The sequence below is a fragment of the Vicugna pacos genome, chromosome 13 (genome assembly GCF_048564905.1).
Source record: "Vicugna pacos chromosome 13, VicPac4, whole genome shotgun sequence".
NCBI classification, from domain to species: domain Eukaryota; kingdom Metazoa; phylum Chordata; class Mammalia; order Artiodactyla; family Camelidae; genus Vicugna; species Vicugna pacos.
In genome coordinates, this window is record NC_132999.1 from 38693339 (window position 1) to 38717447 (window position 24109).

The 24109-nt window shown below is 53.1% G+C and overlaps 2 protein-coding genes across 4 annotated transcripts in view; one reads left to right on the forward strand and one right to left on the reverse strand.

Moving 5' to 3' along the window:
* The first annotated feature begins 1319 nt into the window (after positions 1-1319).
* Positions 1320-16353, forward strand: COL9A2 (collagen type IX alpha 2 chain). Its single transcript, XM_072974683.1, has 32 exons — positions 1320-1461; positions 2698-2772; positions 4036-4071; positions 4156-4218; positions 5240-5293; positions 5417-5452; positions 5546-5569; positions 5889-5942; positions 6293-6346; positions 6467-6514; positions 6752-6808; positions 6892-6945; positions 7261-7314; positions 7704-7757; positions 7856-7909; positions 8032-8085; positions 9219-9272; positions 9668-9721; positions 9955-10008; positions 10936-10980; positions 11361-11414; positions 12032-12085; positions 12336-12389; positions 12476-12547; positions 12800-12835; positions 12945-12989; positions 13077-13109; positions 13317-13463; positions 13744-13798; positions 14119-14307; positions 15070-15147; positions 15580-16353. The coding sequence occupies exons 1-32, from the start codon at positions 1390-1392 to the stop codon at positions 15777-15779; spliced, it is 2067 nt and encodes a 688-aa protein (XP_072830784.1). The 5' UTR covers positions 1320-1389; the 3' UTR covers positions 15780-16353.
* Positions 8516-24109, reverse strand: part of ZMPSTE24 (zinc metallopeptidase STE24) — a 49834-nt gene continuing 34240 nt past the window's right edge. Inside the window, exons 10-13 of one of the 3 annotated variants that reach the window (XM_072974684.1) lie at positions 16483-16585; positions 10705-10897; positions 9574-9710; positions 8516-9415 (exon numbers count right to left, since the gene is read on the reverse strand). In XM_072974684.1, coding sequence (XP_072830785.1) covers positions 9590-9710; positions 10705-10897; positions 16483-16585 — 417 coding nt within the window. In that variant the 3' untranslated portion in view covers positions 8516-9415; positions 9574-9589. Of the gene's footprint in view, positions 9416-9573; positions 9711-10704; positions 10898-14513; positions 14953-16482; positions 16586-22271; positions 23982-24109 lie in introns of those variants that run through there. The other 2 variants (XM_072974685.1, XM_006215860.3) reach the window with 2 other exon arrangements.

Genomic DNA, 24109 nt, shown 5'->3' on the forward strand with positions numbered 1-24109 from the left:
AGTCTTGACTATTTTAGCTGCTCTGCTTGTGGTCGTCTTCCCCACATTGGGTGCAGGACTGGGAAACGGAGTCCTCCACAAATCACAATGAAAGCTGAAATGTATGAAGCACCTACTATGTGCTGCTGCTAGGTCAGGTACTTCCTGTGCATTATCCCATTCCATCATCACAAAAACCCTGTAAGATAGGGACTATTCTTACCCCCTTTTATAGATGAGCAAACAGAAGCTTCATATGGATTTAGGTCCTATGGTCAAACTTACAGTTAGTGATGGAGGCAGATTCCAAAGCCCTTTACCAACGTTGCTGAATTGAATGAAAGGGAAGGTAAGAGACTCTGGAGAGAGGCTATAACTGGACAGGTGGTTTTGGAAACTCTGGTAAATAAGGTGGTGGTTGTTTCCATGAACACAGAGGAGATCACCTGGAGTGAGAGAGATGGCCAGTCTTGTAGACTCTGGTGCTTAAGGGAGCTGCAGAGAAGAAAAAGCAGTAGAAGGGCTGGGTGGTGGATGGCTGGATGGGGAAGATTTCAAGGACAGAATGGCCAAGGCAGACCCAGGTGCCAACAGCTTCCTGACTGGAGGACTCAAGAGGGGTTAAGCCTCACTGGTGACCTCCAGGAGACTGGTCTCTCAGCTGGGGCAGAAGCAGGGAGAGGGAGACGCAGAAGTTTAGAACTGGGGTGCAGACAACCTGGCTAGTGTTAGCAGGGAAGCCAGAGGGAGGAGGCGGAAGGGGTATTCACAGGATGGCTGATGCAGGAAGGGTTTTGGTATGTTTTAATATGGAAGGGGCCTGATGGTATGTGGAGAGGAACGAGGAGGGTGGGGAGCTGGGCAGAGCCTGCCACAACGTCTGAAGAACCTGAGCCAAGCCTGGGCCCTGGAGGAGAGAGAACTGACCCAGCCCGGGGTTCACTAGCAGAAGTGACTGAGGACTTGGAGCAAGTGACGGGGCGCTTGCTACGGGTAAGGGGGAGGAGGTTGGGCCCTGGAGATCAGGCTGGACAGGGACTTCGAACGGCTCTCGGCCTCCTTATAGAGCACCCGGACCTTGGTCTCCGTCCCGCACCCCGGTCGCTCCTCAGACTACCTGGCCGGAGCCTCCGGGAAGAACCGGGCGAGGATGGAGGGTGGAGGGTGGAGGGTGGGTGCTGGCCGCTGGACGGAGCTGGACGGAGCGGGGCGGAGCTGGGCCGAGGGACCCAGCCTCCATCTCCGGGTCCTCTCAGGTGTCAGACACCGCGGCCCCCCGCCCCGCCCCCCGCATATTCAGGAGGCCGGGACCGCCCCGTCCGAGAGCAGCCTCCGCCGCGGCGCCGGGAGCCTCAGCCGTCGGTGCGTGCGTGGAGCCGGCACCCGTCCTCCTCGAACCCGCTGCCCGCCATGGCCTCTGTGACTGCCCCCCTCAGCCTCCTGGTTCTCCTGCAGGTGCTCGGGCTCGCCCTGGCCCAGATCGTAAGTCCCGCGGCCACTCCCGCGCTGGAGTCCGGGGTTCAGGATCCTGGGGTCTGGTGAAGTGCTCCTTCCTGTCCCCCACCCTCTATTGACACTCCCTGGCCGGAGGGACAGCTTCTGACAATCCCGTGGCGCAAGTCCCCTCAGACGAGACACAAATGGGATGTATCCCGGCACCGCGAAAGGAGATGGATGAGCCGGGGAGCCAGGGGGACCCTGTCCCGAGATGCTCGGCCCAGCCTGGGACAGGCAGCGTGGGGTAGGAGCTGGCGCCGGGTCCTGGCAGCCCGGAGAGCCCAGGTGGCGGGGGAGACAATGGTGCCCATTCACGGGGCTCCGGAGCCTCCGCCCCCGCCGCCTCCCAGGGGGCGCCGGCTCCGGCCAGACGCGGCTCCCGCTCGGCTGCAGCCTCTCCGCCGGGCTCGCGCGCCGGCTTCTCACTTACGAGCGCGGGCTGGGGGCAGGGGGCCTAACGGGATGCGGGTTTAGAGGGACAGGGCGCGGGGGCCGTCTGTGTGGTTAGCAGCTCGCCTACCTGGCGCCAGTCTGGCACTTCTTGGCTAGGGGAGGCACCCCGCAAGCGCGGGACCCCTGCCTGGGCCTCAGACGGCCCCCGAAAGAGGACCACCCAAGGGAGGACGGCAGAGCGGCGCTCGGAGAGTTGCGTGTTGAGCGGGAGGAGAGAATAGGCTTCCTCCCTAGGTCCCCACCCTCCAATTCCCCGTCTCTCTTCGCCTCCCCCACTTTCCCTTCGGTCTTTACATGCATCAAGGGAAGAGGAAGGGATACCTACTCACCTTCAATATCAGTTCATCTAAAAGTAATCCGAGCAACCGTTCATTGAGGACCAAGCGTCTCTAGGCCCCGTGTTGCTTACCATCTGTTACTTATTTGAGCCATCAGCATCTCCATTTATTCCCACCACGACAGCGCAAGGGCAGCACGGTACATTGAAAGCTGGTGGGCAGACCTAGGACAGGATTCTGGCTCCACCACTTACTTCCTGCGATCATAGACCCCTTAATATTTTGAACCTGTGTCCTCAACTGCAAACTGGGGCTCTTTCGTTTTCGGAGCACTCAGTAAGATACTATATGTAACGGTACACAATATCTGGTGGAATCTCAATAACGGGAGTTGGCAACTCCCTGAGGAGCTCCTTTTCCCCAGGAGGAGGTGCACCTCTGGACGCAGTGTTCCCTGCACTGAGGGCTGTACCCCTGTGTGTGTTTTCAGAGAGGTCCGCCAGGAGAGCCGGGGCCGCCGGGCCCTCCGGGGCCGCCAGGAGTGCCGGGATCCGACGGAATCGACGTGAGTCTCTAACCTGGGACGGGAGGGGGAGGGAGGGAGGGGGAGGGAGGATGCAGACAAAGGGGAACTTTGTGAGCTCTGGGAGCGGGGGGGTGGGGTGGGGGTGGCGGCCGTGGGGTTGATGTCTGGAGATGCAGTGCCCCCTGCTGCCAGTAGGCGGCGCCGGCCTGCACCACAAGGAGCCCGTTTGTTCCACAAAAACCTCAAACCAGCCCCGAGATGCAGAGCCCGTTATAGCCGCGGGCGGACAAGGAGCTGCTGTTGCGTCTGCCCGCCACAGCTCACAGTGATTCCTTATCCCCCGTCCCTCCTCCTTTCTTTTTGGGGCAGATGACGCCTTAACCCCTCGTTCTGCCCCTGACACTTCTGGATGCTTCTTCAGGGTAGCTGGGAGCCTTGCCAGACCGCTGACCAGCTGAGGTCAGACCCGTGTCTCTTCTCTTTGCAGTTTTCTCCCCGATTTAGTACCAGCTGGGCTTGTTCCCTGTTCTCCCTACCGTGGTGAGGGTTAAATATCTCATTCTGGACAGTCCCCCAGGAGGTCAGCCCCATGTTTACCCATCTGGACAGCCTTCTATTCAACTTGGCGCCCCCAACCCTCCAGACACAGGGCGCTGGGCTCCTGCCAGGTTCTCTGGCTGCCGCAGGCTTTGAAATGCCTGGAGGCCTCTCTTAGGGCTGAAAGTGACTGCACAGGCCCTGTCTGTCCTCCACCGAGGGTCCTTTGTCACAGGGGAAAGTGGTCCTTCCTGCCTTGGGGACAGATTGAATCTGTCCCCTTGGTCCTTGCCCCTGCCCCATCTCTCGTTTTCCTGACCCCAATTCAGAAGACAGCTGCTGCCCCTCCCCTTCTCTCACCTCTCCTTTGTGTTTTTCTAAAAGCCCCGAGTTTCTTCCCACACTTGCTCAAATCCAAGAGGCACCCGCTCTCTGAGGTAACTCAGAGCCCACAGCCGCGTGTGCAGGTCTCATAATGGGCATCTTACCGACACTGGTGTGTCTAGAACCCAGGCCTGCTGGTATCACCCTCTCCAGCCTGCCTGGGGTTGGTCTCAATCCACCTGTGTTTTGTTTATTTGTTTGGGTTTTTTTTTTTTTGAGGAAAAAGGAGCTGTTTTCCTAAAAAGTGCAAGGCTGAGGGGACCCAGGACTGAAGAGAAGAGAGTGAGGGGAGGGGCGTGTGGGGTGGGCTGGCCAGGGCTTGTGTGCCCGTCTTGGGTAATACAAGCCACAGCTGCTGTCTTACCAACTTGTATCTTGCAGGGTGACAAGGGGCCCCCTGGGAAAGCTGGCCCTCCGGTGAGTGCTTTTTCCTCTTTGACCTTTGACCCTTCCAGGTCTTGCCCTCCTGTGGCTAATATTTGCTCCACCTCTGTTTTCAAGGGGCCTAAGGGAGAGCCTGGCAAAACAGGGCCAGATGGGCCGGATGGGAAGCCCGGGATTGATGTGAGTACCCACCTGGGTGTCCAGTAGGGCAGGTTAGGGCTCCACCCCCTGACTTCCAGAACCGAGTTCTGGCATCTTCCCTGATCTTCTGTTCAAAGCAGGATGGAGACACTACAGCTGTGAGCCCCCCTCACCTTCAGATGATTTGTGATCTCACATTCACCCCAGTATTGATTCATGAGCAAATGGGTGTCCAGAGAGGTGTGCTATTCGGCAGCAGTAGCCAGAATTTAGCTTTACATTTCTGGCCTCCTAATATCAAACTGAATAGTCTGGTCAGAGCTGTTCTTATGTGCCCTCTCCTTTCCTCCTCTTTTCCCTTTTCCCCTGACCCCCCTAGCCCTGCAGTCCCAGGTGCAGCTCAGGAGCAGAACATCATTTTACTAATACCGTGGAGCTTCTAGGGGCCCCAAGATCACAGGCTCCTGGACACAGCCGGGGGAATTAGGACAATCATCTGGTTGGGGGATACCCTTGGGTTAGTCCCTAAAAGATGGGAGGAAGAAGAGGCCCCATGAGTTGCCTTTGCTCTACTGGCTCAAGAGATGCCCACAGGGTGACCAGCCACCAAGGCCCTTCCAACTCATCCAAGCCCTGAGAAGATTACAAAGCACATTGCGTTTCATCAGTTCTCACATCCACCTGGGGGGTGGGGGTGGGGGTGGGGCACAAGGCATGATTATTAGCCCATTTTGCAGATGAGAAAACTAAGGCTCAGAAAAAGTTGTCAAGGGCAGGCATCAGGAAAATGGTTAATCCAGGCTTATGTCTAGCTCTTCTAGAACTCCTAGACTGGGAGGCGTGAGGTCTGGGCTGACAAATCTTTGGGCCTTGGTTTCTCATATCTCAAAAGAAGATAACATTCTACCTGCCTGCTTCCCAGAGCTAGTGTGGGAAGTGGGAGAAAAGAAAGTGAGGTGTTGAGGCCCTCAGGCCTTCATGGAGTGTGCTGACAGACAGCCTGGGCCCACCCAGGAGAGACCTCTGGACCCCACGGTTGTACCTTTTCTTTCTTCCCCAGGGTCTAACTGGAGCCAAGGGGGAGCCTGGTCCCGCAGGGATCCCTGGAGTCAAGGTTAGTGGCCTTCTAGGGACTCAGGATGGGAAATCTAGGGCCAGAATTTGGGAGGGGCTGTGGCAGAGAGGAGCAGAGACCCAGGAGACCCCAGCCTCTGAGCCTCTCCCATTGCTTTTACAGGGCCAGCCTGGGCTCCCGGGTCCCCCCGGCCTGCCGGTGAGTATAACCTGCAAGGACTTTGAGGGACCCTTTGTGGGTAAAGGGGACTTGCCAAAGGAACCCTGAACCCAATCTTTCCTTCTGTTCCAGGGCCCTGGCTTCACCGGACCTCCTGTAAGTCCTCAGGGATGGGGCAGGGTCTTTGGGACTCTCAGGGAGGGAGGACACAAAAGGACTTCCAGAGGACTGGCCATAATAGGGAAGGGTCAGCATACTGTGATGGGGTTGGAAATGCGCCGACTTATCTGAGAACTCTAGGCTTATCCATTGGCTCTGGAATTCTCTGGTCCATAAAAGCCCTAATCTGTCAGCTTCCCTGGGGTTGGTTACAAAGTGAAAGTGGAGACGGGGCTCTGGGTACCTGCTCCTACCTTTGTGCCAGGGCTGGGCTAACCCTCTGAGGCATCCTAGCCAGTGACATCTCTGTTCCTAGGGACCACCTGGACCTGTTGGCCTCCCTGGTGAGATTGGAATCACAGGCCCCAAGGTGAGCCCCAGCCACCCCTCTGCTCATCCGCCTCCTGCCCTCTGCCTTCAGGCTGGTGAGCTGAGTATCTCTCCAGGAGTTCCTGGGCCTGCTTCTGGCCACCAGGGAGCTCCTCCAGGTCTAGGGCAGAAACCCCTTCTGCTGAGCCCACCCTGTGGTAGGTCTTTCAGGGAGGCCAAGGGGTGGGGCCATCCTCTGTCAATCAGGCTTTGATCTCCCCCAGATCCCAGATCTCAGGAGGTGACCTGGAGGGCAGAGTGGACAGGGCAGTAGCAGGAACTGGAGGAGGGGGCAGGGGTGACCTAGGCAGGGCTGGGCAAGGGTATGATCTGGGCCCCTTTTGCTTCCAGGGGGATCCTGGACCAGAGGGACCGGCAGGGCCCCCGGGGCCCCCTGGGAAACCGGTAAGTGTCCTAAGACCTCCCACATGGCGCTGTGTGGCTGGGGAAGGACAAGGGTCCTTGGCACAAGCCTGGGGTGAGGACGATTCAGATCAGACTCCATCGCCACACTTCTTTTCTCAGGGCCGCCCAGGAACCATCCAGGGCCTGGAAGGCAGCGCGGATTTCCTGGTGAGAAGTGAGGGGGCCTGGGCAGGGCTGATCTGTGAAAGAGGCGGGTCATCTTGAGAGGGGCAGGCGAGGAGATAGGTTAGATCACAGAGGTAGGAAATGGGAAGGGGCTGCGGCAGTGAGGTTCAGCCAGGTGCAGTGGGAGGAAGGAACAGGAGTCGGGAAGATGTGGGAGCATCACCCAGTTGTCCTGGGGCAGGCCAGTGACTCCAGAGCCTTGCGGGATTTTCTTTCCAGTGTCCAACCAACTGTCCAGCGGGCGTGAAAGGCCCCCCAGGACTGCAAGGAGTGAAGGTGAGTTTCTTGGCCGTATTCTTGGTAGGGGTGGAGCAGGCTGTAGGAAGGGGAACTACACTGAGCTCTTTCCTTCCCGGCAGGGGCATCCCGGCAAACGTGGGCTTCTGGGAGATTCCGGCCGCCAGGGGAAGCCAGTGAGTCTGAAGACTGAGTGCCATTGGAGGGGGTGTGTGGCCAAGGGCCTCCTGGCATCCTTCTCCCTTCCCCTTCCCCTGTGGGTCTCTGGGGACAGAGCCTTCAGCTGGGAGACAGGAGGCCTAGGTTCTACGTCAGCGAGTCTCTGTGCAAGTCCCTTCTTGCTGGGCCTCCGTTTCTGACACATGGGGCTGCATTGGGTTCTAGAGAGCCTTCCTGTCTGCTTTTGCTGCGAACAGGAGAGTGTCTTCAGTTGTCTGTATATTTGCCTCTGCATCTGTCTGCCTGTCTGATTTGTTCTTCCTGCCCCTTAGGGTCCCAAGGGAGATGTGGGTGCCTCTGGAGAGCAAGGCATTCCTGGACCGCCGGTAAGAAACACTTTCCCTGGGGCCCTCCTCTCCTTTCCTAGGAGAACTTAGTGAAGTCATTTCCCTGCTCTGGCCTCTAACTTGTGAGACAGGCGCCTGTGTCCAGCTGGCGTGTCTCTGGGTGGGGGAGGGAGGCAGAGGCTGACTGTGAGAAACTGGGGGAAGGAACCATGGTTGCAGCCAGAAGGCTCAGCTGAGGCCCAGGTTCTGACACTGTCCGTTTGAGTGACCCTGGTGAGTCCCTCCCCATCCCTGAGCCTCAGTGTCCATCTGTGACAGGGACTCTGTGGCTGCCTCAGGGGAGCATTGTGAAGAGTGGGTGGGGATCAGCAAAGTGTCACAAAGTGAGCCTTATAGTTGCCATCGCTGTCATTCTTCTGTCTCTACAGGGTCCTCAGGGCATCAGGGGCTACCCGGGCATGGAGGGACCCAAAGGAGAGACGGTGAGTGGGTCTGGGGGTGTGCTACAAGAGCTGCTGTGACCAGTCCTCTGGGCCTTGGGGTCCAGCCAGGACTGACCCTCGACCTCTCCTCTCCCCAGGGTCCTCACGGGTACAAAGGCATGGTGGGCTCCATCGGCGCTCCCGGGTCACCGGTGAGTCTGCTTCTACTCACCTCCCACACTCACCTCCTCTGGATGGCAGCTCCTAGGGCTACAGAGAGGTGCGGCTCCCCCCTGTCCTTGTAACCTGGACTTCTGTTTGTCCTTCTGACCAGGGTGAAGAAGGTCCTCGGGGGCCACCAGGCCGAGCCGGGGAGAAGGGTGACGTGGTGAGTCCTACAGCACCCCCGTCCAGTCAGGGCCCCTGGGGAGAACTGGGTGGACTCAGCTCCACCCCAGGCTCACAGGCACGTGCATATGTGCACGTGTATGTGCATGCATGTGCATTACTCTGTGTCTGTGCGCGGTGGGGAGGCACGTCTGTGCCCAGAGCCCAGTCAGCCCCACCAGCACCACCTCCTCCCCCGGCCCCCACCAAGCTCAGCCTGTTGCTGATCAAATTCAGACTTCAGGAGAACCGTGGAATCCAGTCCCACGGTCACTGGGGCCAGACAATGAAATTCCAGCAAATCAGTCATGGGGCTAATGGGATTTGGTCCACATCCCAGTTCTCTTAATTCTTTTTTTTTTTTTGAATTAATAAGCTTTATTTCTTTTGAGCAGTCTTGAGTTTACAGAAATATTGAGCAGAAAGTAAAGTTAGTTATTTACTTAGTTTTTTATTATGCAAGTTTCTAAATTTACACAAAAGGAGAGAGAATGGTATAGTGGACCCCTATGTACCCATCTCCCCAAATAAACATTTTGCCACACTTACTTCATCCTTCTTCTTTCTCCCTTCCTTCCTTCCCTTTATTGCTTTGCTTGATATTTTCAAGCAAATTCTTAACGTTATGTCCTTGTATCCCTTTCACTTTTCTGTACGTATCCCTCAAAAATAAGGACTGTTTCCTCACATAATCACAATATCATGATCACACCAACAAAATTATCATTTCTTCCCGAACATCACCTAGTCATCAGTCTGTGTTCAGTTTTCCCCAGTGATCTCAAAAATGTCTTTTCAGGGTTCTTGTTCGAATCAAGACCCAAACCAAGTCCACACATTGTATTTGGTGGTTGCGTTTCTTTGCATTTAAGTGTCGCTCAGTGCCTTGATGGGTCTCAGTGATGCTGGCTCCCCCCACCGTGGGTCCTGCTGCCACTCCTGCTAGGTCTGCTTGGAGCTGACCTCTATCCCTTCCCCTGGGTCCAGGGATCTCTCTTCCAGCCCCTGCACAGCATGGCCTGTGCCACAGGGACGCTAGGATCCAGAGGTCACTGTTCTCAGCTGTCCCCTTCTCTGAACAGTCAGACAGGGTTCATCCTCCTAAAGGTGACCTGATCTCTATCTCCTTTGCAGGGCAGCCAAGGTGTTCGGGGACCCCAGGGAATAACAGGCCCAAAGGGAGCAACCGTAAGTAGACTGAGGGCAGGGTCCAGGCAGCTCTCCAAGCCTCCAGAGGATGAGGAGCCTAAAATTCTAGGCTGAACCCTGTTGCCGGTGGGCTGGCTCTGTTGTTTCAGGAAATGCCCTCTTTCTGTGTCTTAGTTTTCCACCTGTAGGAGAGGTTTGGGAAGCTTGAGGCAATCTGGGACACCTGCCACCCACACAAAGGAAGGACTGTGGTCCATCCCCTGAAATCCCCTTCCCACTTCCACTCCCCTTTCCCAGTTGGCTGGTGGGGCTTCCCAGGATGACCAGATCCACTTCCTACCTGCATACTGCTGCTGTCACAGAAGAACATGGGTGGGTGGCCCGACTCCAGGTCTCCCCATTGTGAATCTCCCTTCAACTTTCCTCCTGAGCAGGGCCCCCCAGGCATTGACGGCAAGGACGGGACCCCAGGCACACCTGGCATGAAGGTAGGAGTGGGGACTGCTGGTAGATTTGGGCCAAGGGTCAGGGCTTCTCCCAGCTGAAGCTCTGAGACCCACCACACTGATCCTGGAGCCTAGGAGCCTAGAATCCTCAGGCGTGTCATTGACACGTTCCTTCTTGCCTCTGGGCCTCAGTTTCCCTGCCCACACTTGAGTGAGAGCCAGGGACCCTCTGGCTGGGGATCTCATTTGTGCCTCTGGGTCTCTGTCTGTTGCAGGGCAGTGCAGGACAGGCGGGGCGGCCAGGAAACCCAGGCCACCAGGGCCTAGCGGTGAGTATGGGGTGGAGCCCTGGGGGCTGCCACGAGACAAGTTGCTTATTTTCTGCCGAGGTGCCAGGCACTCTGTCTCCCACCTCCCCAAGGTGGTGTGACTGGCTGATGAGATCGAAACCACACACCCAGGGCTCTAGTCCTTGTCCCCACCCAGCCCAGGCCTCTTCACCATCTCTGCCTTAGACAGTTGCTCCAGCCTTCTCTTTGGCCAATCCAGTCCTCCACATTGGCTAAGTAGAATCTGACCATTTCCCTGCTAAAGTGCCTTCCATGGCCCACCACTGCCTCCCCGTGGGAAAAGTCATTCTGTCCGGTCGTTCAGTAGAGTTACTGAGGTACAGTAAGTGGCAGGGAAACAGTTATGAGCAGGACAGCTACACTCCTTGTTCTAACAGCTCATCTTAGCATCCAAGGACCACCATAATCTGAGCCCAGCCCATCCCTGCTGCCTCATCAGCCACTGTCCTGTATGTCCTTTCCCTTCTCAACACTGCCTTGGCTTTTCAACCTCCACTCCTTCAGGCCTTTGCTGGTCCCTCTGTTTGGAATGCCCTTCCCATCTCTGCCATCTCACCATTCAGACCCACCCCAATCCCACACCCTCCGGGCACCCCCATCCCTCCCTGCCAGGGGTGCGCAGGCCGAGGCCTGCTAACATGTCCACGTGCAGACTGTGCTCCTGTGTGCACTCACGTGTGCTCCTCTTCTCCCCGCGGGCCACAGGCCCTGGTAGGCAGGCCCCTCTGTACCGCCTCCTCTCGCACCAGGGATTGGGGGCTGGGCACTGTCAAGTTCCTGATGCTACGGCTGGGTCTTCTGCTGTTTAGCCCCTCGAAGGTGGAGGAGGAATCTAGGAGGCCAAGAAGCAAATACACAGGACTTCCCCCTGCCAGGGGAGAAACTGATGTCAACTTCCTTCTACAGGGTGTGCCGGGTCAGCCTGGAACAAAAGGAGGCCCTGGAGACAAGGTGAGGTGACCCCAGGCTGAAGTTGGTTTCATCTGAGAAAGGAAGCCTGGGGACAGGGACCGGGGCCATGGCTTGGCTTAAAGATGCCAAGACCTGGGCCTCAGCAACTCTGCCTAGACACAAGTCCCTTGGGCCTAAACATCTCCCTCCTGCCTCCTCCTCAAACCCCTCATCCTGGCTCAGGAGACAGGATGGCATGACTGCAAGTCCAGAGGAGAAAAACAGGAAAATCAGTGGAGTCCAGAAGACCTGACCAAGAACCCTCTCCCCTCCCCAACTCATTTGGTTCCAGAATCTGTTTAGGGTTCACTGGGCTTCTCCAAGGTCAAGGGCTTGACTGGGCTACACAGACTGAACCTTAGAACTGTGTTTTCCTGCAGGGTGAGCCAGGCCAGCAGGGCTTCCCGGGAGTCTCTGGTCCCCCTGGGAAGGAGGTAAGCACCCCCTCCTCTGACACAAAGGCTCTTGCTTTGCTCTCCCCACCTCACCCCCAGGCCTGAGGACCCTGCTCTTGGGGTGTATGGGGTCTGGGTGAGGCTATGGGGCAGAGCCCTACCCTGGGGTGCCAGCGGTGCCAGTCAGGACTCTGCCACTAACCCACTGCCCAGGGACGCTCCCTTCTCTCTCTGGGCCCCCATTTCCCTATGTACAATGCAGAGAGGGTGGGGACTGCTTCTGTCCTGGAGTGTGACCTCTCCAGATGGCCCAGCTGACTGGGGCTGAGAATCTAGCAGGCAGAGTCATTCATTCATTCCATAGACAGTCACCAAATATCTGCAACTGTGCAAGACACTGAGATAGATGGTCTCTTACTCACATGGAGTTTATAGGTTTGTGGGAGAGACAGACATTAAATAAGTGATTACATGATGGCTACAATTGTAGTGGGTCCTATGAAGGAAAAGTACAGAGACCCAAAGAACAGGAAGGAAAGGAATTTTTTCCTGATGAAGCAAATTCACTGAGCCCCAAGGATGGGTAGGGGTTGGCCAGGTGTGGAAGGGAGGGATCCACCAGGCTTTTGCTCACCTCCAGTTTCTCTGTCCCCCAGGGAGAGCCAGGGCCTCGAGGAGAAATCGGTCCCCAGGGCATCATGGGGCAGAAGGTAAGGGCCTGGCATAGCTGGCCCCAGGGTCTGGGTCCTCTCATGGCTCCAGCACCTGCCCAGTCCTGTCAGCCTGTGTGAGGTCTCCCCAGCCAGGGCTTCAGTTTGCCTGTCTGTGAAGTGGAGACAAGGACCTCCATGCTGGTGACAGCAGGAATGGAGGGCACCCTGACCACCCAGGGTCTGGGATCTGGCAGGGAGAGGCTGCCCCTGCTGATAGCTTAGGTGTGACCCTCTCTTTCCATTTCAGGGCGACCACGGCGAGAGGGGGCCAGTGGGGCAGCCAGGCCCTCAAGGCCAGCAGGTAAGTGCGGGATGGCTGAGACGGGCAGTGGAGAGCGTGTCTGGGCACCTCACCTGATTTACTCCTCTGGTTTCTTTTCTCCTCAGGGCCCCAAGGGAGAACAGGGCTCCCCTGGAATTCCAGGGCCTCAAGGCTTGCCAGGCATCAAGGGAGACAAGGTACCCAACCGGACTGAAAAATACTAGGAAAGAAGACCCTAAGACCCTGGGGGAGGGGTCGGTGGAGCAGTGAAATCCTTGAGCACCGCAAATCTCAGGAAAAACTCCTCTCTGAGGGTCCCAGAGGGTTGGGGGCGGTGAGGCGGAGCTGCAGAGGGGGCGTGGCCAGGAGCCGGGGCTGGCGGACCCTGTGGACCCAGCCTTTCCTGGAGGAAAGCTCACCGATCTCACCCCACCCCCCGCTTTCTCCAGGGCTCCCCAGGGAAGACCGGGCCCCGCGGCGGAGCGGTGAGTGCCAGGGCCCCGGTGGGGGGCAGGGTGTCACAGCCCAGTGCGGCCGCCCCGCCGCTGCACTCCACGCGGGGCCACTGCGGTCTGACTGGTTCTCAATTTGCAGGGTGACCCAGGGGTGGCAGGCCTCCCAGGAGAGAAAGGCGAGAAGGTAAGGGGGATGCGCGGGGCAGCGCGGGGAGCTGCTGGGGGCCTCTGGAACCCCACCGCTCGTGACCGCAGTCCTCTGTGCCTGTAGGGTGACTCCGGTGAGCCGGGACCCAAGGGACAGGTGAGTTCTGCCGCTGCGCCGCTGCCTTTCCCTTCTCCCGCCGCCTGGCACCCGGCCTGTGACTCTCCAGGCGCGCACCACTCCCCCGCCCCCTGCCGCGCCATATCCTCCCACCGCTCTCGTGCCCCCGCCCACCACCCCCACCCCCAACCCCGCCGCCGCCGCGTGCATCCTCTCACCCCTGCTCTGCACCCACCCCGCCTGCAGCAAGGTGTCCGCGGAGAACCCGGCTACCCGGGCCCCAGCGGCGATGCGGGCGCCCCAGGGGTGCAGGGCTACCCTGGCCTCCCCGGCCCTCGAGGACTGGTTGGAGACCGAGGCTTGCCTGGACAGCCCGGGAGACAGGGCGTGGCGGTGAGTTGGCCTCCAGGGGAGGTGTCTTCTAGGTAGGACATCTCTCTGGTTATCCCCCAAAGGGATAAGTGCTGCGTATCCCCCAAAGGCTGGGAGTTCTCAGAGGCGGCTGGCTTCCCTGTGGCTGGTTCCAAGCCCCAGGATCAGAGAGGATGGGTGTAGGTACAGCAGGAAGGATTTCAGCCAAATGCTGAAAATACTTCCGGTGAGAAAATGGGAGCAGGAGCAGTCAGCCCTGGCCACCAGGGGCTTCTTCCTGAAAGGCTCTCTTTCCTTTCAGGGCCGAGATGCCAGTGACCAGCACATCGTGGATGTGGTGCTGAAGATGCTGCAAGGTGAGGGGAGAGGGCAGCAACCCCTCCTCGCAATGTTAAGGCATAGCCACCCTTCAGGAACCTCTCCAAGTGGCCTTGCCAGAGAGTCTGGAGTCCTGGGTGGTCATTCCAGCTCTGCCTCCAGGGGGCTGGGGACCTTAGATACAACCCTGCCCTCTCTGGCCCTTTGGAACCTGCAAAACAGCCTGAGGAAGGAGGAGGTTAGGTGCAGGCTGTTCTGTCTGCATACCTAGGGGCCAGGGGCCAGGATGCTCTCTCTTCTCCGGTTTTACTGAGGTAACACCTATCTTAGATGTCTCTGTCTCTCTTCTTCCCGCCAGAGCAACTGGCAGAGATGGCTGTGAGTGGCAAGCGGGAAGCCCTGGGTGCAACCGGGATGATGGGTCCCCCAGGACCCCCCGGGCCTCCTGGGAATCCAGGCAAGCAGGGACCCCATGGACACCCTGGTCCTCGGGGCATTCCTGGCATCGTGGGAGCCGTGGGTCAGATTGGCAACACGGGGCCCAAGGGTGAGTGCTGTTCTGTGGTGGTGGTGGGAGCCAGGCAATGGCGATTTGGCCAAGGCCAGTACCCTGGGGTCTCAGTGACACAGGCTGATTGCTCAGCCTCCTGTTTATCTTTCATCATTCCCCTTCTCAGGATGAGGTACAGATACTTCCCCCGATTTGTAACTCCTGGGCATGCTTTTTCAGTAACAAACTGATGGAAATAAATGTACTATTTTATAGCTTAGGTTTATTTGGGGGGGCTGTTTTTGTTTTAAGTTTACTTAGTGGTACCCCGTAAACATCCATCCACGTCTCTAGAAGTGGGGAGACAGATTAACAAAATAGTAAAGCAGGCAGGCTCGAGTCACAAGACAGGTATGAATCCAGACTCTGTCACTTTCTCATAGCCCTTGAACAAGTTACCTGTTCATTTCCCTGCACCTTAGACTTATTATCTATAAAATGGGGATATTAATAGCAACAAACTCCTAGTTGTCCTGAGGATTACATTTAGAGGTAATCTACATAGAGCTGGCACATAGGAAATGCTGACAACTGTTATTACACTTCCCTGTAATGAACTTTATCAGCTGTAGTCTTCCATCCTTTGGACTTTCCTTTATTTAACCAGTTCTGCAGTCGCTTTCAACTTTCCTCTATTATAAGCTAGCACAAAACAGGAATAAGTGTCGTATGTGAAATAGAAATTAAATAGCAAGCCAAGCAGGAAAAAAAAAACATTTTCCCATTCTGAAAAACGAAAGCTCCCTTCTTTCTCTGCAGGAAAGCGTGGAGAGAAGGGTGATCAAGGAGAAGCTGGACGTGGGCATCCTGGGATGCCTGGGCCCCCAGGGATCCCAGGTAAGACCTTGGCCCTGCCTGGTGGCAGCTCTGTCCTCCAGCTCTGGGATTAATGACTCAAAGACTTCCATGGAGGCCTCATGCTCAGCCAACTTAGTACCACACATCTACCACATTAGTACCACATGTTTGCACCCCTTCTGAAGCACTCAGGAGCCTGTGGGTGGGGCCTGGCTGGGACCTGGACAGCTGGGATTCTGAGGACTTCCTGGGTTGCACCAAAATCTGCTTCATGGAGGGAAAAGAAAGGGTATTTTCTCCCTAGACTCAGCTTGGGAGTTGGGGGTAATGGATAATCCCACATGACTCTCTCAGAACCTCTGTGTCTGGGGCAGAGTCCCTTCTTCCTGTGGTGTCCTTGGCTTCATTTCCCCCACCTGAAAAACGAGACTTAGGAGGAGCCCTGATGTCTTGACCTTCTCCCTTTCACAGGACTGCCTGGCCGGCCTGGCCAAGCAATCAACGGCAAAGATGGAGATCGAGGGGCCCCAGGGGCCCCAGGAGAGGCAGGCCGACCTGGCCTGCCAGGGCCTGTGGGGCTGCCAGGCTTCTGTGAGCCTGCAGCCTGCCTTGGAGCCTCAGCCTATGCCTCTGCCCGCCTCACGGAGCCTGGATCCATCAAGGGGCCATGAGCATCAGGCCAAGACAGAGCCCGGTGGGCATCCTGGGGAGAAAGGACTAGGTCCCCTCTGGGACATGCATCCCATCCCTCAGCCCAGGAAACTAGCTTTCCCAGGACCTTCTGTCTGGGACCCAGGAATCCTGAGGAAAAGGAAATTCTAAAACACAGGGGAAGGGAAGGGAGGGCATCGGCGTGGAAAGGTGAGGCCAACAGACGGCAAGTATCACTGGAGAGTCTGATCTCCAAAGAGGATAGGTGGCTTTCTTCCCAGATCACTGGTCGGATGTCACCAAAACAAATGTCTCCTTAATCTGCACCATCCTCCGCTTGCCATCTTGTGCTTGGGGCAAGTGGACTGAGGTTTCTGCTGGTGCCTGATCCCATTTTCATCCTCTGGGCTTACTGGGTGACTGCCCTGAGGTGGGCATCCTTAAGCCAGCCCACTACTTCCTCCCTGCCTTCGTCCCATCTGAATATTTAAACACCCATCTCCCTTCCCTTTCTGGCATCACCCTTTCTCACCAAACCCTTAGATCCACCCAGGCCTTTCTGTAAATAAAAGCCCCAAACTTGGGTACAAACCAGGTGAGTATTGGGCTTAATTTCTTATGGATTAGGGGTGGGCCTCCACTACCTGGGCAGGAAGGTCAAGGGCTCTGGAAGGGGAGGGTGCCGGGTGGGGCACAAAGGAGGTCCTCTGTGAGTATTGGTACCTGCTGTGTGCTGGCTCTGGGGCAGGAGCTGGCAGCCAAGATTGGAAGACCTGGCTCTTGCCTTCCAGGGGTTCCCAGGCCTGTGAGAAAACCAGACCTGGATCTAGAATGATAAGAGCAGAAGTGATCTTCACTCAGGCCACTTTCACTGAGGGGACACCTAGGAGAGACTGGCTCAGATCTGATCTGTACCTCTGGGAGCTCTCAGTCTCATAGCCGTGTAGGCCAGCAAGGCTGCTCCAAGCAGCAGGAGCAGGGAAGGGCATGGCAGGTGCCTCTGGCCCATGCAATGATGGGAGCTTTTGAAATTCAGGGAGTGACCAGTCCCTCTGCTCCTTTATTGATTTGGGCATTTGTTCCTCTAAATGAAGCATTCTGCCAGCTCCAGCCCCTCCTGGAGACCTAGGACTCCAGCTTGAGGTTCCAGCATTTGCTGAAGCTTAGGCCCTCCTACACCTCACCCTAAACTTGGCTGTCATCCCCACCTATGAGGCAGAGAACTCCCTTCAGTAGGCTCCGCTGCCCCAGCATGCATACACACACACACACACACACACACACACACACACACACACACACACACACACACACACACACACACACACACACACACACACACACACACACACACACGACACACGACACGACATCTCAGCCCCCTCACCCCAATCCAGGGCAGACAAGAAGGACAGGGTAGAGTAGCCCTGAGGACTAAAGAGGAGGCTTTGCCCTCAGTGCTCTGGCAAGTCCTGAATCACAGGATTCCAGCCTCCTCAGAAGGCCCCACTGCTGCTGTAGCTTCGGGGAGAGCCCTTGGAATGCAGAGCGAGCCTGGGGCTCAGTGGAGGGGAAGAGGCTGAGGGCTGCAGGGGCAGCTGAAGCCTGGCCCCGAGTAGGCTATCAGGCATTTCATACCCTGTGCGGAGGGGGCTTCCCCTTCCTGTGACCAAGTCACTTCACTTGTCCTGGTGCCTGAAACCCTGCACGTGGAGAGCCAGTCCATTCCTTGAGGTTTCCTCACGCACTGACCCTGGCCTCTTTCCTGTCCCTCTCCGTGACTTGCCCTGAGACTAGGTCCACTGGAGGATCTGAATTACGATTCAAAGATCTTATATGGAGTTACACCTCATTCCTTCTGACTCGGGCATTTGAAGGAACCAAAAGGGGGCTGACTCCTAGGGACTAGTGGCTGGTAGTCCTTCTGACACTTCTGGAGGGTGCTTCACTCGGGAAACACCCACATCCCTGCTGTGGTCCACAAGTCTACAGAAGCCTCTCTGACCTCGTGTGCCCCTCGGACCCTGGTGCATTTCACTTCAGCCACGCCGGCCCCTGCGCTGCTCCTCAGACACGCTGTGCCATACATGCTATTTATACTCTCTGCTTGGAATGTTCTTCTCCAAAATATCACGGTCAGCGACCTCACGTCAGGTCTTCACTCAAAATTTACCTCATCCCTAACCCAATACTAATGCCCAGCTTGAGCTTTACTGTCTCTCCTCAGCACTTCCCACTATACGGCATACAACATGTAACATACAACCCGGAAGCTAAGTAAGGGAGGAACTTTGGTCTTGTTTGTGGGTAAGGATCTAATGTAAAACATAAGTGACTATAGTTCATTTTGCTAAGAGGGTAGAATTTAAATGTTTTATCAGAAACACAGACATACATATACATACATACTATATATATATACACACACACATATATATATGTATTTTTCCATATATATATATGGAAAAAATCATTTGAAAAAGGGAAAAATTAGGAAACAAGTTTCAAAAACAAAACCCAAAACCCAAAACAGTGCCTGGCACATAGGAGGGACTCAATAAAATAGTTATTAAGTGAGTGAATAATATATTCAGGATGCTCAAAGAAGACCACACCAATCACCAAACCAGGAAGGAAGGGAGTTGGTCTCAGTCAGTGTTGTGGCTGAGGCATTTTCCAAGATGGCCCAGAGCATCCAGGTAATTCCCTCCACTGCCAAGAGCGGGTATCAATATGATGGCACTGGGTGGGCTTAGAAGCCCTCTGCCAGGTAGGCACTGGCAAGAGCAGTGGAGCAGTAGTAGAGAGGCTGCTGTAAAGGATCCTGGGAGGGGCAGAAATATCGCCAGGATAGATGGTGGGCTGGTTTCTTATCCATAAAGCAAGGCTTCCATTGGTGAAGGGCCCCACAGCCAGCTGCCTTGGTCAATAAGCCTCTGTCACGCTGTTCGTAGGCCACAACCAACTAAACTCAAGTGGTTCAGGCAAAATGTGTCCTCTGCCCCTTTGCATTCCCTCTCTGATAAGCACCTCAAACTGAAACTGCCCAAAACTGTAGTCAAAACTGAAATCACTCCCTGCCCCTAACTGGCTCCTTCAGGGTCCCCTATCTCATAACTAGTTCTACCATTTACCAAGTGCCCAGGCCTGAAACCTGCATCATCTTTTAACTCCTCCTGCCTTCAGCCCTCATCGCAAATTCATCTCCAACCTTGTCAATCTCCTTTTCACCCACTTGTTTAGCAAATACTCATTCATTCCATGAGTGCTATGCTTTGTCCCCTGGATTGGAAAGTAAGCTCTATGAAGCAAAGGATTTTGTCCTGTGCCCTGCTGTACCTTCAGAGCCTAAAACAAAGCATGGTGTTTAGCAGGGACTTAATACATAATAGCTAAACGAATGACTGTATCATTCAGGATAACATCCACTTGCTTTATTGTGGCAGACATGCCTGCCTTCCTCTCCAGCCTCATTTCTTACTCCTAACTTCTCATAATTCCTAAAATGCCCCATGTTCTCATGGTTTTGTACCTCTGTCCCCGGCATACCACCCCCTCTCCCTTGTCTAGAGATTCCCACTCCTCTTTCACACCTTGATTATGTCCTCTAGCAATCCTCTTCTCACCCCAGCTGCCAGTGGGGTTAGGCACTTACAGTTTTTGTGCTTATTTACATCATAGCCATTATGGTGAATTATTAATATCATTATTGATGATTATTATCATTATTATTAACCAGTTACTGAGCTCTTATTATCATCAGCCACTGTGCTAAACACCCTGCAAACGTGATTTCATTCTATGCTTACAACAGCCCTTTGAAACAGGTATTATCCCCATTCGTCATGTTAAAAAATAAAATCTGTCAACCCCACTTCTGCCTACAGCTACCATCCTGTATTTTTGCCCTCTTTTATGGGAATAAACAGTTGTCTAATTTGGCTTCTAGCTCATCATCCTGTCCTACTCAGATTCCTTGGCTGGTTTCTCATCTCTCTAGCATCTGAAGTCGGAGCACCACATGAGGTGGTCCTTAGATGACATCTTTTTTTTACTCCTCTTGTGATCTCATTCAGTTTTGGGGCTTTATATTCAATCAATGCATCCCTAGCCCAGATCTCTCTTCTTAACTCAATTTATTTATCCAGCTGCCTACAAGATCTCCACTTAGATGTCTAGACACCTCAATTTTGCATGTCCAAAACGTTCAAATGCTCTGCCCTTCCAAAATCCCCTGTCTCTCTTCCCCCTTCCCCATTTCTGTTACTGGCAAAACCATCCTTTCTGTTGCTTTAAATATGCCAGAGGCATCCTCTACTTCCCCTTTTCTCTGGAGCCCCACATCTGATCCATCAGCAAATCCTGCTGGCTCAGCCTTCAAAATACTTCCAGAATCCAACCACTTCCCACCACTTCCCTGACTACCACTCCAGTCTCCATTTTTACTTCCGGCCAGAAGCATTCAAGAGCCTCCCAACCAATCCCCTGCTTGCATGTTTGCTCAACACAGTAGCTGATGATCCTGTTAAAATTTAAATCAGATCTTGTCACTCTCTGGCCCAAAACCCTCCGAGGGCTTCCACTGCAGTCTAGTAAAACTTGAGCTCCTCCAATGGCCTCCAAGGCCCTGCAGATTCTGCATATCCCTACCCCTCTGACTCTATCTCCCACCATTTCTTCTGAGCACACCTCAACCCAGCCACTGTGGCCTCCAGGTATTTCTCAAACACACCAGGCTCACTCCCACATCAAGGCCTTTACACCTGCTGTTCCCTCCTCCTGGAGTCCTCTTCCCCAAACTACCTGCTCAGACCGCCCATTCCCCTTCCAGGTCTTTGTTCAAACATTACTCTCAGCAACACCTTTTTATGAGCACCCTGTTTAAAATCACAACTCCCTTCCTCCCCACCCCCATAACACCTCGGAGTCTCCTTTTTCTCTAAGACATGCATTATCACTTAGTATCTATTTTACATATCATGATTGTCTATCTCCCCACATTAGAGTGCAAACTCCACGAGTTGGGGCTTTTTCTATTGTTTATTTATGAATGTATTCCCCAGCACCTAGAGCAGAGCTGGGTGCAGCGTCGGGGCACAATATTTGCTGACCAAATAATAGAGGGAAAAACAAAGGCTCAGTCAAGTTTCTTACCCAGGGTCTTCCTAGTAGGTGATGTGTTGCATTCTAGAGCCCTGCCCTGGATCTCAACCTTTAAGTTAAGCTTCCCTGTTTGTCAGCCATCAGGCAGAGAGCCAGAGAGGAGCTCTGACCCGAAGGCCGAGGCTTCTCTCTGAGATGCTGGCTTTATCCCAGCTCACTGGGTGAGAAGAGTCGTGGTTTCACAGGTTTTTAGAACACATGGGGGTATCTTCATACCTGCCTCTGGTCAAATAGTTTGGGAAACCATCCTCCCTGGAAACCATCCTGGATCATAAGAGAAGAGCAGAGGTGTCCCTATCCGTATTGCCTTAACAGAGCTATACCACCCCCCTCTATGGATGATTTCTGCCTTTCCACCAAACTGTTCATAGCGTAATGACAAACATCAATATGGTGTAAAATCAGGAGTTTTGGGAAAGAAGTTCTCTGTAATAGTCTTTGGGTAGCCCTTAGGATGGAACTTGAGGCCCTCAAGTGGTAACTGGTAAGCTTTCTGCTAATGATGATAGAACACTCAAAACAGTCAAAGCTGCATAAAGTATATATGTACAAAAGAATCCAAAAGATTGATGACAACGACCAAGTGGAAGAAGGATTCTTCAGGGAGGGGAATGCTACATAAAGGACTAGGGGTGACAGTGAGAACATGAAAGTAAAGGACAAGCTGGGTCCATCAATGGTACTAAAATCATTTAATTAACCCCAGCTCCTATTCTAAAAAGAGGTAAAATTTACCAGTAGCTCTGAAACTTCAGCAAAGGGCCAAGTCAGATAAAAATAGTATAAACACACAATAAGGACTCTGCCTTCAATTCAGAGAGCAACCCTGCTAAGGTCACGCCATGTTACCCCAGGTCCTGATCTACGCCATTCTGCCCCCTGCATATCCGCCACGTATCGGGGTGCAGAGTACCACCTCTCTCCCTCCTTGGCTGGCCTCTCTACTCCTTCCCCTGACTGGCAGTACCTCAAGAATCTACCAGTATCCTCTGGCTATCCCTATGCCTTCCATAACCTGTAGGGGACTAGATCAAAACAATCACATATTAAAAACCTTGTCACTGTAGCCACATGTAAAGAAGACCAAAGAGGTAGCTGGAGCAGACCAGACAGGCCCACCACAACGTGAGGTTATGAAAATGGAGAAGGAATGGTTCTGAATGACGCTTCCGAGGAAACACCAGAAAGAACTGGTGAGGCTCCGGAGTGGAGCAGGAGGAAGGCCCCGAAGGGCACAGCGATGGTGCTTTCTTCATGTACTAGCACTCGGTTCCTCTACGGTAATGAGCAAACATCTAGGTAACAAATGACAAGACACATTTTGTCCAATTAAAGACAAACTACATCAATCTGCATTGGCAAGTTTTAATGTTTCACTTGTGCAGAACTGAAATTTGTATTTAAAGGCACAGAAGGAAGGAAAGGCAGTTATCACAGCATGAAGTCACAGATAAAAGATGCTGGATAAAATCACAGGACTGTTCCTTTTTAGCCTTAGGAAAATAAATAATGCAATACTAAACTAATCTTCATTTTTATTATATTTCCATGTAAAGACACCACCCAAGTATCAGCTGAGCAAAAGACCTTCTGGCCAGATAGCAAGTGTGCACGGTTGATCCCACTTTGGAATAAATGCCCAGAATCACCAGTGAGTGGGAGCTCTAGGCACAAAATCAGTTCTCATTCAAAAACTGGACAGAGATTTGAAGCAGTCAAACACACAGCTTTGAAAACTGGAAATCTTCTGTGATATTTGTTTTGAAAATAAAAATTATTGGCACATCAAGAACTATAATTTCCTAAAATGGAACCAGGTCTGTTTAAATAGTACTTACTGATAAAAATTAGAAAAATAAAAACTACAACTTCCTGAAAGAGACAGGAAATTATATTTTTTTTCCTGTAACATCATAAGAGAATCCTCAGTATTTTACCCTCATGTCTCTTAAAATGTCATTTCTTCTTCTTTCCACATTCTCCCACTTTTAAAATAGCAAAACCTGTGCAACATGGCAATTTCTGCTAAGTAAAAGAAAGTACTATTTATTGAATAAAAGAGTATGAATAAGAAAAAGCTGACTTTTTGGAAAAATACTAGCTTACTGTCAATGGACTCATATCCACCAGGTGGGAAAAAAGACAAAGACTGAGATTTTCTTAAAAACAAAAACAAAACTCAATGATTTAAAACATTCTGTACATAATTTCTAATTTCAAAGCACTATTGGAAACTCCTGATCAGTGGATAGCAAGAGGAAACGGAGAAATTCGGTAGAACAGTAAAGCGTATTTATAACTACTTGCATTTACATAACATCAACCCTACCAATTATTATCTTTCTTCCTTATTTAAAACACTGATTGGCCAGGTTAAATCATAACAGCTTGAAAGTAAAAATAAGTCTCAAGTTAGGTATGAGCACAGTGATTCAGGACCACTGTTTCTGCCTTACAGAGAGGATTCAGAGGTGCTGCTCCCTTTTTAAACGTATGGCCCTCAACACCTTATATGCAGTTTCCATACAAACATGTAAATAAAACAAGTTCTGTATTTTCTCAAATAATTTTACAAGTTGATGGTAAATTAGATTTTAAAGATAAAAGTATGCCTTTAAAAACATTAAGCCTCAAAATTTCATCCAGTGTTTTCTTTAAGAAATGAATTATTAAAATCATTTTTGAAATGAGATAGTAAATGTATTTAAACCTTGGCTTTTCTGTACTTAATAATTTTTCTTTAAAAAAAAAAGTTTAAAAACATCAAGAGCTGGAACATGCTGCCAGGACAGAAATAATCAGAAATGTCTTCAGTTGCAGAGAGCCTGGGCAACTCAGTCTTGTTTTGAATTTTTCAAAGCTTGGAGTCTCTCTAGTAGTGGAGGATGAGAATAATGCCACATGGAAAACAACCAGTCAGAAACAGGGAATCCCAAGTTATCTTTGTTTAGTTTGATTAAAGCAGAATATAAGTCTTTAGCCTTCCCAAGTTTCTTGGCAAATGCATCAGCTTGAAACTCAAATCTGCGGCTTAGGACTGTTAGGCAAAAAGAAAGAACCTGAAAAAGTAAATAAAAGCATTTTAACCACTGCTCACCTCTTTGTTGTCAAAGGTTTCATGAATCAAGACTGCAGAGGAAGTTCAGCTCAGGATAAGAGAAAGAGCAGGCCAAAAGAAAGCCTAGGG